This window comes from Symphodus melops (assembly GCF_947650265.1).
Source record: "Symphodus melops genome assembly, chromosome: 19".
NCBI lineage: Eukaryota > Metazoa > Chordata > Actinopteri > Labriformes > Labridae > Symphodus > Symphodus melops.
The window spans coordinates 6,681,985-6,699,838 of record NC_136709.1 but is presented as its reverse complement, the minus strand read 5'-3'; the positions used below and the strand labels follow the sequence as shown (position 1 = coordinate 6,699,838).

Genomic DNA, 17,854 nt, shown 5'->3' with positions numbered 1-17,854 from the left:
CCACACCACAGCTGTGGGAGCAACCCTCAGTTAGTTGGTGTCCATCTTAAAAAGGACACACTTCTATAGGGCATGCAGAAAACATTGTCTCTCTCTCTCTGTGAGCACTATATGTCTTATGACAAGGCAAGTTCATTCATTACAGGGGGAAAAAAATATATATTTTTATTTTTTTTAAATCACTAAAAATAATTCACAGTCACAGAGAAAAAAATAATTCAAACATTCCTTCTGCATTTTTACTACCTCATTTAGATCTCAGATTTAAAGGACTCGCTTGAGATTTTCCCTGAATTCTGAAAAAGTCTTGACAGGATGCATGTTTTTTAGGTTGTATGCAAAAACCTCCAGCTTTAATCTCAATTTCTTTTGATGCTTCTTCTGTGATTCATCAAATGCGCTGACAACAATTTACAAGCTTGAGACTAGTTTACGTTTCTCCCTTCTTTTGCATTGTAAAAGAGTCATGTTAAAAATCAACATTTCTTTTTCATGCTTGCACACCAAAAGGTGGCATTAATGAGTCAGCTCTAAAGAGGGGAGGTCATTCTTTGTTGCAGGTTTAGTAACGCATGTTGCTATTATTTCATTGAAAATATTTATGCTAAATTAAACAATGATTTTACACAACACTCAATAAAAACCATTATTATTCATTTTATACTGAAATGAGCCTTGGAAAAAAAGTTGTGTTGTATGTTTAATTTTTCATTGACAGAATCACAAAAGGTATTCGATACACTGGTCTATCAACTAATTTATTTCAAAAATTAATAATTAAAAATATTCAACAAACACTTGATTTAAAAAAATGAAATTATAAAATTCAACTACAACACAATTCTCAACAACATTTAGTTTTAAAGGAAATGTATCCATGTTTGAAATTACAAAGGCAACAATCTTAAAATTATGTGATGTTCCATTGTGCTTTTTCCCGACACCATGAATTATTTCAGGATCTGTTCCATTGACTGCAAAACCTTAAGGAATATTCCCTGTAAAATAGAATAGAGATAAACAAAACAAAATCAAACTCCACTGATGCAGCAAGCATTAACGATGTTTTATTCAATTCTTTGCCTGGCCCTCATGTGTGTCATGGATCAAGTGGCCACATGAGTGTGCCAGTGAACCAGTGAACTCCTTGTACTGATATACTAAATAACTGTCTCTAAAATAGTCCTCTGCTGTGTGTTTGTAAATGTACAGTTTGTATGGTTTGGGTAGTCTGCAAAAATCCCCAGGTGTCTGAGTCTGAAGCAGCAACATATTGTGCTTATTTTGCTTAATCTTGGGTGGCTGAACTCCTTAATCAAAAATGTTTCTATCTCCAAAAACCTTTGGAGTTATAAGTTATAAGGTATTTCTGATTACATTACACCTGCCATGACTCTGATTGGACTAGAAAAGCACATACATGCATTCTCTAAGAGTCTTACTTCACACAATAGTATGCGATAATACAGTTTTATATACAGTATTTTGAAAACATGAAACAGTTTCACACAAGCCTGCATACACGCCCCCCCCACAAACACACACACAAACATCCAATTTTCTTTGAGACTGAGTTGACACTTTTGATTCTTTCTTAAATTCACATTTCCCTCTTATGTTAACCCGATCAATCATTTTACCCATCCCCATTAATTGCAGTTTAAATTTAAGTTGTTAATAACATGGTATAGGCTTTTTAAAGGAATTAACATTCTCTGTTGCCAAGAAGGTATGATATGGTTGAAAAGGTAAGGGGAAGTTTTGATTAAATTATCAAAAAAAAAAAGTTTTTATTGTTAAAGCTTTAATATATTTTTGTTATGAAACAATTTCTTCTGGTTCAAAAACATCAGTAGATTGTTTTACTGCTCCATACATTTAATAGCTGTGTCACAATTTCAAGGGCTTTAAGGCAGCTCCAAAGGCTGTCCTAATTTGAGTGCCTTTTCAATTTACAGTATGCTTGAAATTAGTATACAGTACATTTATTAAGCCTAACTCAAAAAATTCAGATTACATAATTTACATAAGCAAAACTACATTTCTGTTGGGCAGTGGGCCCATCAGAGAATAAACCTTCATCGAGTGCTGAGGCTTTTATGTTATTAATTAGTTGTGACAAGAATCTCATCTTCATGCAAACAAGGTTCCCATAGATACAACAAAGAAGTCATTACAAAAATATGTTATGAATCACATCCAGAGGAAAATAATTTGTGTACCTGTACATTGTGGTGGATAATCACTCCATTGATTTCCTTCACAAGTAATTGCAGCAGCACCCTTTAACTTAAAACCATGGTAGCAGGAGTAGAGGGCGACAAGTTTGCCAGTCACAGAGGATAGAATAAAATCCCCATTCTCGATCGCCCGTGGAGTGCCACATCCCTTTAATGCTGTAATTGAATAATAAAAGCTGTATGGGTTCATTTGAAGACAAACTTAAACCACTGTGCCTCAATGCTAAGACTACATGTATGTGACAGAGTTTTAAACATACCTTGACTCTTCTCCTCTCTCCAAGCTTCAAAGTTCATTGACGGCATATGCTCACACGAGATGTAATCCGAGGGGTATTTCCTCAACCAAAAAGAATCTGGAACGACTTCCTGTATGTTGCTGTTGTCACAGATAATCCGAGACAGAGACCCTTTTAAAAGCTCAACCTTCTGTTTTTGGCTGAATATTCCTTCAGCCTCCCACCAAAACCTGTAAAAATGGACAATCTATCATTTAAAACTCAAAATGGGTAAATAAATATGAATCTTAGTGTGTAAACCAAGTATTTACTTTATTTACTTTTTTACATTTTTATCTCGTAGACGTGGAATTGTGGTCAAACTGTTAGGGACATAACATTGATACATATATTTATTTCATTATTAAATAAATGTAAGTGTACCTATCCCCATCACGAAGTGCTTTCATCTGCCTTCCGATCAGGCAAGCAAAGAGAGGACCAGTTCTTGAGCCCGGCAACACATCTTCAACCAGTCCTCCAAGCCACACATCAATATTATCAGGATGTTTGTATATTTTCATTATCTTCTTTGCAATCCTGTCACTCATAACTTTTTTAAAATCATCAAGTGTGTAAATGGGTTTCAGTCCACAGAAAGCTCTCCAATCATTGTATCCTGAAAACATATAATCACATTTTTTTTTTTTAGAGGAATAACTCAACATCCCAAATTTAACTGATAGCAATGTGTCTGATTTGATGCAGATCCCTCGTCACATAGGTGTTTTTACAATGGTCTCCCATGATGTTCTTGCACATTGCGTTCAGCTTTTTAATGGTTTATAATGTGTTCTTTATGTCATTGTGGAGGGACATGATGTTTCTGTATAGTGGTAATGTATTACGTTGTATTTTAAAGGTGTATGGTCTTTGTCACCTGCCAAGGGACTACAGATATAAATAAACTAACTCTGGTAGAGCTCAGTGTTGTCTAACTGTCCCTGTCATAATAAACATAAAATGAATTAGAAATACTGTCACAGTTTTGCTCCTCTGCTCACTTGTCTGCCTTCAGTTACTCAGTACTTTTCCACTGACCCTGGGTGCGTTCGGATTGTCCCTCCTATCCACTTTCACTAGCATTTTTTCCTTAACCCGGGAAGCAGTTAAGTGGCGGCCTTGTTAAAAGCCGTTCGAATTCTCTAAAAGTTGAGGAAAGGTGGCTCAATGCTTCCTTTATAACCTAATTTAGCACAGGAAACACTGGACCATCCTTTATGAAAGGAGATAAGAAAGTGCCACCCCACAATTCATTGCAGCCACAACTTTTAAAGTGAAGCATCCAACCCATAGCCGAGCGTTCACGAAAACTAATGATCTGCCAGAGGAGAAATGTGGAGACAATCTGCATATTGATTTGACCTATAATTAGTTACAGCCATTGTATTTATTACATTTCTTTTTATTTTGTGTGTGAAGAAGGTGAACATTGCTTTTATACATTCTTGTATCATGTTTATGGAGATGATTTGCTGTTATTTGATTTCATACGTGAAATTGTAATAGGCCTATAAAACCTTGTTTATAAAAAAGAAAAGGAAAAGGGACACAGATCATAGAGGTTAGCACTATAATTTATCTTAAACAACTTTAAACTGTCTTAAACCCAGAGGTAAACTCAACGTGATGTTGATGTTATGAAACCATCAAAGTGAAGTTTCCTGCTATCTAATAAAGCCTACCTTTTATTTCTATTCACATTCCCAGCAACGCTTATTGGACTGATTACCCGGTTTTGATTATGCCTGCCTTTGAACTTTCTTCTGTCTTAGCCCTCTTGGAAAAGTTTTCCTTTATTAACTGTTTACCTGTTGCTAACCTTGCTGCCTCGATAACATCATAAGCCTTCTGTTACACGTGTGCTGCTTCTGGGTTCTCAACATTGTTAAAAATGCAGTTGAAGGTGAAATTTTTTTTGTCTTATTGCCTTAAAATAAGCGAAAAGCGCCTTCAAACACAACTTTGGTTGTGTATTGGTTGATCGATTGTTTAGAATGAAATCATGAACATGATTGGTTTGATGAAGCAAAGAAACTGCTCTTAAGTTTTAAGGATTTGATAAGGAATGTATTGTCGTTAACTTGACAAGCTTACTTAAAAGACAAGTGCAAGACTTACCTGGAAGAGCATGATCTCGTCCTCTTTGCAGATTCAGTGATGCAAGGTCCAGATGTTGTGAAACGTTAAGGACCACCAGCCTCTCCGTTAGTTCTTCTGTCAACAGGCTATCTGCAGTGACAGCTCGGGCTGCAGTTCCAATTAAACCCCTAAGAAGTGGTTCAACTCCACCTCAAACAAAAGCAATAAAACTTAATTGTATTTAGTCAATATTGTAAATAAATGTTTATGTGCAGATGCAAACAATTGCTTAAGATTGTTTTAAAGCTAATGAAGTCCCTGTTAAAATAGATTTTTGTATGTATGTTTGTTTGTATGGCGTAAAATTGTTTGGTATTAATTTTATTGAAAATAAACTCAATTTTTAATGAGAGTTTGGATTCCTGAGTAATTGATCTACAGCTTTAGCAGTAATGAAAATAACAGAAGAAATGTCTACAGAAATAGAAACAAAAAAAAACATGTAATTGGTGTATTTCTTGATTTGGGGAACAAGCATTTGATACAATAAAGCATAAAATATAAATTTCACAATTACATACACTGTGAGAGGAGTTCTGAACTGGTCAAGTAGCTATTAAATAAACGTAAAAAACTAAGTGAATTGTTTTTGTATTACATCTGAGTATTTGAATATTAAATGTGGAGTCCCACAAGGCTTGGGTTTGGGGCCTAAACTCTTCAATTTGTATATCAAGGACATTAGTGAACTTCTGTGAAAGTTACTGCAGTCTGTTTTATTTGCAGATGACAAATTGTTTTTACTTAGGACAAAAACTCTAACAGGAAGTATAGAAATTATGTACTGAAATTGAAAGCATGGTTTGAAATATGTTATCTTTAAACTTGAGTTTTTGATTGTTAAACAGAAAAGGGATAAAACGTTGTTTAAATAGAGTTCATATTGAAAAAGTGTCTTTTTTAGGTTTTATCATGAATGATAAATTAACTTGGAAATCACATATAGCTTAAGTTCAAACAAAGTGTCTAATAAAGACTGTTGTCTTAAACAAGGCAACATTTCTGTTGAATTATATGGTACTGAGGATTTTGTATGAACTTATTTTGACTTTCTGAATGTGGTTGACACCAAAAATCGAGTTATTGAATGCAGCCTCTCATCTGTCCCCTCCCCACCCTGCTCACTACTAATCAGATGAGCTTATTCAAGTCACCTGAATGCCTGACACAGAGAATACTTTATTCATCCCGATAGGAAGCTTAATTGGAATTAACTTACCTTCTTTGATTATTCTCCATGGACTGAAAAAAGTGTTTTTCAGATTCAATTGGGGGAAGTGCTCATGGTCCTGGAAGCTCGCATTAAGTCTGCTGATAATCGGAGAGACAGTTGCATGACCGAACCTGAATGCAGCAGTGGCAAACACATTGGAGGCAGAAGGATCAGTTGTTGGATCATATCCGCCATAGGGTCCAATGTAGTGTTCGAATGATGTTGTTCCAATTATCTTCGGAATATAATCTCTTATGGTTATTATCTGAAGGTGGAAGAAAGAGGGATCATAAACTAGCAGAACCATTTATTTTACTTTATTTTTGAGGCAGGATTTTTTTGCATTACAAGAATGTTCTATGAACACAGGTACTGTGTGAATAAAAATAAAGGTTACTTCAGCATGTTTTTCTTTACTTAATTTCTTGTGAACCTGTACAAATATCTTTTTTTTTTTTTTCTTTTTCTTGTGAACCTGTACAAATATCTTACAGATGTAAAGAACTCTGGCTTAATGAACCGGATGATGTGACCTTAGTACTATGTCACTTTATTCTGCTGCTAAAACCTGCCTACAAAAACACTGTCAGACGAAGGCCAAGGAGGATCATCATACTAGACCAAACTCACGTTTTACAATAGTCTCCCAGAAGTATAATAATACATTTACTGTAGCATAAAGATTGTTCGTTCGTAGGCTTTCTTGTCAAATATGCTCCATGTTAAACATACAGCACAGATGAAATTGCACTCCCCTCAACCCACAGTGCAAACCTGCAGTGCATTAAAAAAAGCACGAGAGAATAACAATAAACATGACAATTAAATAAAAAATAGCAATACTATAAAAGTAAAAAATTCTAGCAAAACTTAACTGAAGACATTTGTGACAAACAAATAACAGTCAACAGAAAATCAACAAACAAGGGCACTTGTGATTATTGCACCATGTTGTTGGAGCTACATATCAGCAAAAGAGAAGTTAAAATATATGATTCTCATGTTCATTTATTATGTATTACTGACTAACCCTAAACTATAATAAAACAAATACAGCTATTGTCAAATACCTGATGCAAAGCGCCAACTATCTTGCGAGTTTCTTGGTATATAGTCTCTGGGCTCCAGTGATAATTGACATGTTTCAATGCCTCTGCAATCCGATTGTGTTCTCTAAGCCAGAGTGTATGTAAAGTGGTCAGGGGCAGCCCCTCATTGACCCGAGTGTCTCCAGCACTGAAACACTCAACTCTGTCTCCGTCTGGATCCTGATGGCAGGAGGATGGCACTGTGGTTACATACGGAAGGAAGGGTCTTCCATTGGCATCTTTGAATTGGTTGTTCACAGCAAGTTTTCCATTAAAGCCAGAGAGGTCACGAAGATTATTCTCCTGTTTTGGAGTGCTGCCATACACAACTGAAGCATCCATGAATGATGTGATTGAATTTATCTGTTGTCGCTGCACAGCTATTCTGATATCAAAGCTGAAATTGACAACGCAGGCAGGACTGGAGCGAAAGAAAGGCTTGCAGTCCTGTTTACCAGTCACACTTGTCTGTAGATAGAAGAAAATAAAAATGCAGATACATTTTTGTATTAAAAGCTTCAGATACTACTTTTCCTTTTTTTAAAATACATTGGAGTCTTTCTGTAGTTGTGGTTTTCAGCTTTCATGATCAAAGAGGTATAATGTTGTTGGTGGTTAATGTTGGGGGAAAAGTGAGACTATTCATAAAGACCAGTAGAATTCTGGAGTCTACATAGACTTTATTGGGAGACAAAAGATACTTAAGATCAGAAAGTATGCACAAAGAGAGTATCATTTATAGTTTACCTCAAATATGGGAAAGCATGGATGTATATTTTCACAAGTACTCAAACAGTCTGTGCCAGCCCCAAAAGCAACACTGCCAGTTCTTTGAGGGGTAAAAGTGATATCATGGTCAATATACTGGCCCCACTCCACCAGCATTTTTGTATAGACATCATCTTTCTGTTTAGAAGCGCTCCTCAGTATGTTTTTGCTGATATCCCGTGGCTGTTAAGAAAGAACATGTTGTTATTTACGATACCAATGAGTACAATATGCAATTTTATTTCAACCAGCAATATCTGCATTGAGATGTCTACTATCAGTCAACATTAATGTTTATGATTTAATCATTAACAGATAAAGTTACAACGGAAAAGTTAAACGGCAGAAACCAAAGAAACAGCCATCTGCTGAATCATGTTGGGCTTGAAAAATGGTTCAGAGAGAATCAGGAAGAAGGATTGGGACAAACAGAGCAACAACAATAATAAAGAAGATAATTCCATAAAATGTCAGGAATTATGCTAAAACTGAGTGTGGCTTAAGCAACAACAACTAAGTGCGTTAATTTTGTATGTTTGTGTGTGAAACATGTCATGCAGTCATGGTTAAGAAAATAGCTTATATGTTTTTATGAGCTTATTCATTCATATATTATTATTGTTATGTTATTGGGAGAAAAATAGTGTGCCTTCATCTGCGCTAACCCAAAGTGCCAACAGTTGCAGAACAAAAATGGCCTTGTACTAACTGTAGAAAAGAGGAAAAAGGTCTGCACACTTTTCAGCTCCCTATGGATAATTATATGAAACAGGGCAATGTTTTGGTTCACATGATCTGATCCAAACATTGCTTTGTTTAAGTCAAATTGATCATTGGGAGCTAAACATAAATAGGTTAACGGTCTAAACTTAAAAAGGCTCTGGGATGCATTTTGGTTAACACAAAATATCGACTTAGCATTTACCCTAATAGCTTGTACTGCAGTTAAACTGAAAATGAGTTAATCAGAAACCGGGATACTATTATTGATCACGTATACAGGGATATAAATAACCAGGTTTGTTTGTGAGCACGTAAACGTCATATCCAGAATATGATCAAAACCGGGATACAGCTCATAATCAGGATACTCAAGTCCATGTAAACGCATTCATTGAATCCCTTGTATCCAGGATCTTAAGCCCTGTTTCCACACAGCGGTGGATAAGTACAGTATGGTAGGGTTTGGTTCAGTAAAGCCTGATCCTGTTTGCGTTTCTACAGCAAACCATGCCCGATTTGGTAGGCGGCTTGCCCATAGCCACTTCAGCTACGTAATAGCGTCACATGATAGCAGCTAAGCGCTAACAGCTAACCCGCTAATAAATTCAACCAAAGAGAAAAATGTGACACAAACAAAACAAACGCTGGAATACATCCAGCACTTCATCTACTCTGTCATTGGCATGTGGCTGTTTATCACACAATCCAGCTTTGTTTCAGGTAAGACTGTGCTGCTAAGAGAAAAACAGGCAAATATCGACTGGATATTTAAACATGGCGGGGTTGTTTGCCGCTGTTAAACGGGTGACAAAGTGATGAGTCTTTTGACAAATCAACGGACTGCAGTGTTTAGCTCCACCTTTTAGGGTTGGATATTCTTGTCACCACAGCAAAAGGGTCCCAAAAAGTAGGATGGTATAGGTAGGTAGGTAGGTACTTTATTGATCCCGAGGGAAATTCAAGGCATCCAGTAGCAGTATACAGACAGGCAGGACACAAGACATTAGTTACAATACACACCCACTGTCCAACCTCCCCTCTGTATACAATAATCCCCCAAACAAGATTTAGCAGCCCCTATGTGCCTAACATGCCGAACTTAGAAGAACTGAACTGAACCGCTTGGTGGAAACGGGGCTTTACTCTTTCGGTCACTAATAACAGCCCATGACATAGGTACTGTAAGGGTCGGAAGGAAGGTTGACTGATAAAATTGAAAGCTTCTTTTCACCACAACAGGTCAGTACAACGCCCACATTACTGCCTGTCAGTCTCACAACCTTACCTTACCTTTTTTTTTTAATAGCATCAAGACTTTTGTACCTTTTGGACAAGCATCTGTAGATTACCTGAGGAAGTTGGTATCCATTATAAAGCCATCCTCTGTTCCAGCCCTTCGGTTCTCTTTCTCCATCTTCATATTCAGCTGGAAGCCATCTAACCAAAGGAATGTTTGCTGCTCCCCAGAGAGGATTTTGCCTGACAAAAATATTAATTGGATTTTTCCAAAGTACTGCAATGCAAAACAGGATTTTCCCTCCCATAGCCCATTTGCTTTCCCTAAGGTTATTACAAGTTTTGTTTAGAACATTTTCAAGACATTAAGCCATATCTATGTTTTGGTTCAAATTTTTAAAAGTATTCTTTTTTAGTCTATTTTATGACATAACAATTCATTTCTTGTACACAATATGGCAATCTAATTGGTCACGTTTCATAATTTTAATCTTTAAAATTACAAGATTTCTGCTAAAATTAAGATGGAAAACATCTCATAAATTAAGCTACATGACCACCCAGATGAAACTAAATGTAAATACGTTTTCATTTCAGTTAAGTTTAAGAGCAACTAGCAGTTGTAAGAAGAAACTGCTGTATTTTTTTCTTTTTTTCCAATTCGACCATTTTATGAAATTTTCAACAAAGCTTTAGAAAGAATCTGCTAGTCACCTGTTGTTGCAGAGGCCAGATATTGAACGGTATTTGTTAAGATGACTGTGCTGACATATGGTTGGATGGGTTGCAGGAGGACACCGAGACAGCTCAGCAATCAGCTCCATATCCTCCCACGAGAGCAATGCTGGTATAGTGACATAGCAAAGATATTTAAAGACAAAATAGGTGGAATTTAAAATAAGATAAGCTACCAATTATTTATTCATCCCACAATAGGGAATTTTACAGTGTTACAGAAGCAAAGGCATATATCGCAAACAAAATAAAAGACAATGCACAAGTTAAATAAAATAAGGAAATGTGAAAAATGTCCAAAATACAGATATAAAAAAATCTTGCCATCCTTAAAAGTATAGGGGAGGCAAGAGTTACACACTGGCATGGTGCTGTAGTATTAGTCCAGACTTATTAGATCATTCAGTTATTTGTCAAGTTGTGAGTGCAGGGTGTCTGTTTACATAGTTTTCCTTTCAGGATAAACTTATCCTGAAATATTTAATGGAAAAAAGCAATCCTACCTGATGTCATTACATCCCTTGTATGCCTTTTTCTTGCTTTGTTCTTTAGGACTTGCAGGGTGGTTTGGAAAATTTCTGCAGCTCGTGAAATCTCCAGGGTTTCAGCTTCAGTTTGCCGAAGGAATGTAAACACATTTTTTGATGGCCTGGGAGTGTTTCGCCTGGGTACAAGAAAGATACAAATAAAAACTGTTGGTATCTCCTTGCCTTTCCTGGACATAAACTGTCAGAAAAAGAGGTTATTTGTTATCCTAATGACTATTACCGTAGCTTGGAGTGGACCGAGTGTGCATTTACAATTTGAAGGCTTTCTTGATATGAGTGGAGAAGCAGTTCTCCAATTGTTGTTGCTGGAAAACGTAGACAAAGCAATAGCACAATAACACACATATAATATTTTCATCAATTTGTCTGTAGTACCATCTGAATAACTTCATGGAATGTACTTTACACTTTCATTAAAGTACTCTATACTTGCTTTTATTAGCACTTGATAATTTGGTACAATTGCATAAATGACAATTCAATTTCATTATCAATGCACAATCATTTTTGCTTTTGAGACTTTAATTACAATCCCATAGTACTTGTTTTCTAGTGACATTGTACATTTAATCAACTATGTTGGAGTACAATTAGGTAGTTGTAATTTCTTTGAGTATTTCCATATTCTATCTCTTAATGCTTTATCTGAACTAATTTCAGAAGTACATTTTTATTTCACCATAAGTATATACGGTATATGATTTTTCTTTCCAGATATTGATCAATCATTCAAACCTAATAAGAATAAAAAATAGATTTTAAAGTAAGATAACATTGGAATTTAACATCAAACCAGAAGCATTTAAAGTAATAGAATTAATTTCACATTACAAACAGCAACAAGTAATTTGCACATTAATGTATCACAACTTATGGACTGGTGATGTTTTGTTATATGTTTTCCTTATATGCCCTTACATGATGAGCAATATTTTTTTATGTATTAAGTCAAGTTACAAATAAATGAATCACTATAGCTCATAGACTCTCAGAAAAGTTCTAGCATGGACTTTTAAAATTTCCTACCTAAGTCTCCACGGTTTAATTTTTTCTCTCCATTCTATGAATTAATACAAATGAGAAATACATTTTACTTCGGTTTAAATTAATTGAGTAAATACTTTCACCTGCAGCATTATATCATGACTGCTTTCATCAATTGTTCCATTCTTTAAAAAACTAAATATTGTAAGTTTTCAAACATTTAACATCAACACTAAAACAAACCACAAAAAATATACTCACAGTTCAAATAATTGGTTTCATCTGCTGAAAAACTTCGAACAATAGTGCAGAGAAGCATAACAAGAAGAACATTATTTAAATAAGCCATTTTTGTGAGCAGTTTTCATAGGAAACAAAAATCATGCTAGTTAAAGAATCAAACAATGTGTGAGCTGTTGAGCCCGTCTTCCTACACTAAGAAAAGTTTTCAGTATTTCAGAGACTCTTAGGGTTTCTCTTATCCTTGGTTGACTGGTTAAAAAAAACAACCAGCCATAACATCTTTTTTTTCCCCTTAATTGCCCTATTGTCGAGAAGGTCCTGGAAACTTCCAGAGAAACAGTTTGAGAATCTTGCTTATATTAAATGATAAAGCTATTGTTTTTTTTACAGGAGCAAATGTGGATAAATGGTAGTCTGTCGTCACTCAACCCAAATGTTTGGGATTGATTATACAGTTTGTGTTGAATTGTCCTTGGACAAGACACATAACTCAAAATTGCCACCGCTGCTATGCCAGCAGTTCTTGAAAGTCGGAATATTATTGATCAACCTTACATAGCCTGTCATTAGTGTGAATGTAATGGGAAGGTGGAAAAGTGCTTTGAGTGGTTAGATGACAGAAAAGCACAACCCAAGTTCAAGTCCATTTACAATCAGATCAACTCCTTTCAGGGATGTAGGCCGACAATAATGGCTCAGAGCATACAGTATAACAATATAAAAGAACTAAGCTTTTGACAAACGATTCTTAAGATAAAGTTCTGTTTGTCTCACCCACATTCATATTTTATGTTCATATAACTATTTAACCTCCATCACTGATACCAAATGCCTTTAGAGAACTGTTGATAATACATCATGACTTCCAATATTTAGACGAAGACATACATTTGTCAAAAACTAAACACCAAACCATGTGGTTCAGTATATTGTCCCTCATTATTATTGTCAGCTTGATCCATCTTGGGCATTTTGTGCAAAGCAGCAAAAGTTACATTGGTAAAGAAAAACTTCCTTTTAAGAGTCCGAAATCTTCAGCCAGATCTTGACTAAACTGATCACCACCAAAACGGCTCCGTGCTTGAAAAGTGATTGATTTTTATTCAATATCCAACCCTCTATTCAGGCTTAATCTTGAAAGACATTGACCATTAATTCATGAAGTTATTAAGTTGACTAGAAATCCCTCTGCAGTAAGTAACACTTAGCTTAACTTAACCCCTAACTGTGATCATGCTTCAACTATTTCAAAATAGACCCATCTCTCAAAACAAAAATGTCTATTACTCTATTTACTTGCTGTTACCTTTCCATCAAAGGACCTATTGTTTATAAAAAGTAATATATCAGCAGTCAATACATCAGTCTTCATGGTTTCATGGCATCCTTCACTGTTCTTTTTTCCTCAAAAGCAGACATTTCGACAGTAACAAGTCGTCGCAGAAGGCAGTGCCTGGCTCCCTTCTCAATCACATTTTTACAAATGTACAATAGTTAAATTTCAACAGCAATAATTAAACATTAGGACCAATTTCCTTGTTGCTAACATAGATCCAATTTAAAGTCATTGTCATGGCCACAATGCAGACATTTTGAAAAATATTCATTTAGGAAAATTGAATGTTCTAAAATAAATAGGAATCAAAGCAAAAGGAATGTCTACTGCTTTTGAATTTTTACTGCTTTTGGATGCAGACTCTGGAGTTTAGTGACATTGAGAAAGGCAATGACAGCAGGATTAAAGACACCTGACTTCTCATACTTCTCATAAACACAAATACTTCAGTTAGCATTCAGAGTCTCATGCCATCAGCGTAGACAACTGTAAAGGGTGAAGGACCATTGACAGTTAAGTAGGTGCTTGAAATTCATGCTTGACATGGTGCTAATGTTGTGGTAGCAGCTGGCATTACAAAATGTCATCACAGGTTTAGCTCTTTGTGTGCTCCTGTCGTCACAGTTTTAACTCTTTGTTTGCTCCTGTCGTCACAGTGCCTAGTAAAAACTTTTTAACAAGTGTCATAATAAAATAAAGTAAAGCAAGAAACAGCTAAAGAAAAATATAACTATGTGGTATCAATTTTATGCTATATACAGAAACTGTCATGAGACCAAGATTGTTCAATCTACTGTCTGAACAATAAATGTAATTTCATGATAATCTCTTGCGCCACATCTTTTGTAATTTATGTCATAAAGGCTTGCTTCCATGCTAACAAGTGAAAAATAAAACTGACAATAGCACACAATTAATAGTTTAAAAGCTTAATTATTTAGTAACAAAAAAAATATGTTTTTGGTGAGCTGCTGAGATCTTTGTGGAACACTAACATCCCCACCAAAAGCAGGCTGCCTATGTGGAGTTTGAGCAAATAAGCTTTTCTCCATGAATAGTGACAGTTGAGAGCAAATGGGCAATCTCTTTGTTGAACCTCTCTGAAAAAAAGCGTTAAAAAAAAAAAAAGTCAGATCTTTCAGTTTTGCATCAGAGTTCAACACATTTTACAGATAACGCTGATGGCTTTTTGCCTTTTTTGACACAAAAGAAGGACACAATGACTAAATCATCATACCAGGACTTAATACATTAGCCATTCTATAAATTCTTACTTCGACCCTTTTATTGGACCATATCAGATACCTGTGAAATCCTTTTCACTGTAAATGGTATGTCAATATGACATCAAATATTCAAAAACTGAAATGGAAATAAAGGTTTACACTTGTATTACTTTTCAACTATTATACTTTTCAGATAATCTTTGTCACATGTTGGGGCAAATATAAATTCCCCCTAGACAGTAAGCTATTTTCTTTTTGTCATTGAAAAGGTTCATATTCCCAACATGTTGGTGTAGCACTATTTTGAAGACATAAAAGAAATCCATACATTTAGTTAGCAAAAATGAATACAATGCGTACACTATGTGCCTCTCTACTATGTTCTACAAATATTTATTGTTCAAAAATCCATAAAAAATAGGAAGAACATGATATACTTAGCCATGGGTACTGTGCACAAGTTGCAGATTTACCAAGTGTATAAACATGAGGAAGAGTCTTTTTAACCATTCATGTTATTTCCAGGGAACATTTGACAGCATGAAGTGAGAGGGTCCATTGAGGCTACTTTGGCAGCGATGAAAGAATGTATACAGTGAAGGACAGCTGTTAGATTAGCAAACTCTAGTTCCTAAAAAAAAGAAAAAGAAAAGAAAAACAAGTCAAGGACAGAAGGTATAAGCAAGCGACAAATCCGTTGGAACATCGAGGTCTTCTTAAAAAAAAAAAACAGGTGTTTACATTTAACACTGTCCATGAAGCACTTTAGGCAGTCCTGCTCACTCAACATTACTCAGACATTCTACTTTAAATTTATAACAAAATTCTGTTGCAAGTTATACCAGTTTTTTTTAACATTTAATCAAACAAAATGAATTTAACAACACTTTACCTTCATTTCTATTTGCTTGCTTTCAGTATTCTTGAAAATAAGTTTTACCCTGGTTTTCCCATCATCCGAGGAGCCTTTAAGTTGGGAGAACTTATATTGCCATAGTACAGTCTTCAGAGAGAGACATTAATTAGAAAGGACAGACATACACAACATTTAAATATGATGTCTTACTACAGGGAGACCTGGTCAAAAATTTTGTAGCTGAAATGAAATAACCTGTTTTAAAAAAAATCAGTGCTTTACCACTCTTGTACATTTTCTTACTAATCACGTAGCAAGGTTGCAAAAATAACCTCAGAATTAACTTTTCATAGAGTACATTGAATAAGGAAAATATGTCATGTATAATGAAGAAATTAAAGAAGTCAAATGGCAATTAAACATAGTAAAGTGACACATAATCAGAATGTCTACAGCAATTTTGAACCTTGTAATACTTCACCTTTGTACTTCCCTCTGAGCAGGTGAAGCCTGATCCAAAATCGATGGTGAAGTAAAGTACGTTCCCTTGGCTGCTACACATGTAGCTTTTGGACTGTAAACAGAGAAAAGATAGTCATGAATTCTCTTTAACATGACTTTTCTTTGCAAAAAATGACTGCATTTTCCAGTATAAGCAAGAAACCCTTGCCATTTATACTGTAATGCACTATCAAAATTGACATTTAGTTGTTCAAAATACTCTAAGGAGGGACAATTGCTCAAGCCCTCCAAGGAACACCATAAACATAATAAAGAGCATATAGCTCATAGGCTTAACAATAGCATATTGATATTTTAATTCGTATGTGTTGTGTTTACACTGACTAAGAAAAGGATGATTGGGGTAGAAAATCCAAAACATTATTAACATTATAAAGATTATTTCGAAAATTATTAGAAAAATCTTCTGATTGTGTTTACAGAAAAGGCTATTTGGAATATAATGTGGAAATATATAATTTTTGCCATTGCATTATGTGTTAGAAAAAGCAGTGAATTGTATACAGCACTGGTATAATACAAAAGCTGCAATGTGCTGTAAATAAGGCACTGTCACTGTAGTTTGTGTCTTGACTTGGATTTGACAAACAGCTGTATGCTAGCTTCTTCTTCCAGTCACTTCATGTATGACTGTTGTGGTGTTGTAATGAGTAGTGACTACACACAAACATTAAAAGGGATTCTTTACAAGTGTTCAATTTCCAACACCTGCAGCGTGTGGAAGTGTATAAAAAGATGAGTTTATAATTATAGAGACTTTGGTAGCAACCTATGCCATCAATGTTTGAATATGGTGTGAATGAGTAAGTCTGACCTGCAGTGTAAAAGAAATTTAAGTAATCAGAAAATGTGGTGTAAAAAATGCTTTGAGCTGTGCTATATTTGCTCAAGTTTATTTAACTAAGGCAGAGGCTTTTGTCTATTTATAAACAGTTTAAGTGAGTTTATATCGGTTCTTCAAATCATTTGTTATGTTTTATTGTTGGGTGACTTCCATGTCGGTGTAGTGAATTAGAAAATAATACATAAATCTTCCAAATATTAGTAGCCCCAAATGGGCACCGGTCAATATTTCATGATAACTATTATAATGTCTACTGTAGGACTAGTTCTTCAAATTAGTCCTTCAGGAAGTTCTCCATGAGATAAATGAAATAATTGGTTAACTAAAGCTCTAGTAAGAAGTAAAAGAGTAGCACACCAAGGATCTTCTGTTAAAGGATTTATTCAGCACATTTGGAGCTAATTAGTTCTTCCTCAAGATGGACATGTGTTAAAGAAAAGTTTCTCTATGGTGAGAACTGAAGGTGCCAGAATGGAGACTGAAAGCAATGATTTGTGGCTCAGTCGGTAAGGGGAGATTGGTTGAACTATCAAGTATTAATTTCTATTTCCAAGAGTACAAAAGTGTCAGCATTTATATTACTATACAATTCAAAGCAAATATGTCATTATGAGTTTATAACACAGATTTTTGTTTTACACATATGCTAAGCTTGCTCCATTGATATGTTCTTGGTTCTCACATTGATAATATGTTCATTTGATATGTACAATTCTGTAGAAGAATTATCTGAAACCAGGGCATTTTGGATCAGTTATTTAAAAAAATGTATCTTAGATTTGTGAAGTTTCTTCCCTTGTTGTGTTAGTGAAAGCAGTCTCTGGGTGTTAGTAACACAAGGTCCTGGATGAATCTCAATGCATTGGAAATTA

The 17,854-nt window shown here is 35.1% G+C and overlaps 2 protein-coding genes and 1 long non-coding RNA gene across 18 annotated transcripts in view; all 3 read right to left on the bottom strand.

Moving 5' to 3' along the window:
* Window positions 1-904: 904 nt before the first annotated feature.
* On the bottom strand, window positions 905-13,746 carry tpo (thyroid peroxidase). 2 transcript variants are annotated; one of them, XM_079370354.1, is made up of 13 exons: window positions 12,217-13,746; window positions 11,192-11,276; window positions 10,927-11,087; window positions 10,403-10,532; window positions 9,802-9,931; window positions 7,709-7,912; window positions 6,944-7,429; window positions 5,880-6,138; window positions 4,640-4,810; window positions 2,903-3,137; window positions 2,474-2,709; window positions 2,223-2,441; window positions 905-998 (listed from the first exon to the last, which is right to left on the bottom strand). In XM_079370354.1, the coding sequence occupies exons 1-13, from the start codon at window positions 12,302-12,304 to the stop codon at window positions 985-987; spliced, it is 2,418 nt and encodes an 805-aa protein (XP_079226480.1). In that variant the 5' UTR covers window positions 12,305-13,746; the 3' UTR covers window positions 905-984. The 2 variants fall into 2 exon arrangements, with proteins under 2 accessions (XP_079226480.1, XP_079226481.1); XM_079370355.1 differs by having other exon boundaries at window positions 2,223-2,396; window positions 2,501-2,709; window positions 12,217-13,744.
* On the bottom strand, window positions 6,166-6,937 carry LOC306840814. The gene is made up of 2 exons (XR_013781373.1): window positions 6,349-6,937; window positions 6,166-6,306 (listed from the first exon to the last, which is right to left on the bottom strand). It is a non-coding gene; the product is annotated as an uncharacterized lncRNA (long non-coding RNA).
* A 1,055-nt stretch (window positions 13,747-14,801) lies between the features above and the next one.
* sntg2 (syntrophin, gamma 2) overlaps window positions 14,802-17,854 on the bottom strand; it is a 36,677-nt gene continuing 33,624 nt past the window's right edge. For all 15 annotated transcript variants that reach the window (XM_079369685.1, XM_079369682.1, XM_079369688.1 and 12 more), the window contains 3 exons: window positions 16,098-16,190; window positions 15,653-15,763; window positions 14,802-15,391 (listed from right to left, as the gene is read on the bottom strand). In XM_079369685.1, the coding sequence (XP_079225811.1) occupies window positions 15,263-15,391; window positions 15,653-15,763; window positions 16,098-16,190 (333 nt within the window). In that variant the 3' untranslated portion in view covers window positions 14,802-15,262. The remainder of the gene's footprint in view (window positions 15,392-15,652; window positions 15,764-16,097; window positions 16,191-17,854) is intronic.

What these genes read in the sequence shown, in the direction of transcription:
- tpo (XM_079370354.1), bottom strand. Translation starts at nt 12,304, where the DNA reads ATGGCTTATTTAAATAATGTTCTTCTTGTTATGCTTCTCTGCACTATT. An exon ending in TGAAACCAATTATTTGAACT is followed by an intron (nt 11,277 to 12,216) that starts GTGAGTATATTT and finishes TACGTTTTCCAG; the next exon opens with CAACAACAATTGGAGAACTG. An exon ending in ACGAGATCATGCTCTTCCAG is followed by an intron (nt 3,138 to 4,639) that starts GTAAGTCTTGCA and finishes ATATGTTTTCAG; the next exon opens with GATACAATGATTGGAGAGCT.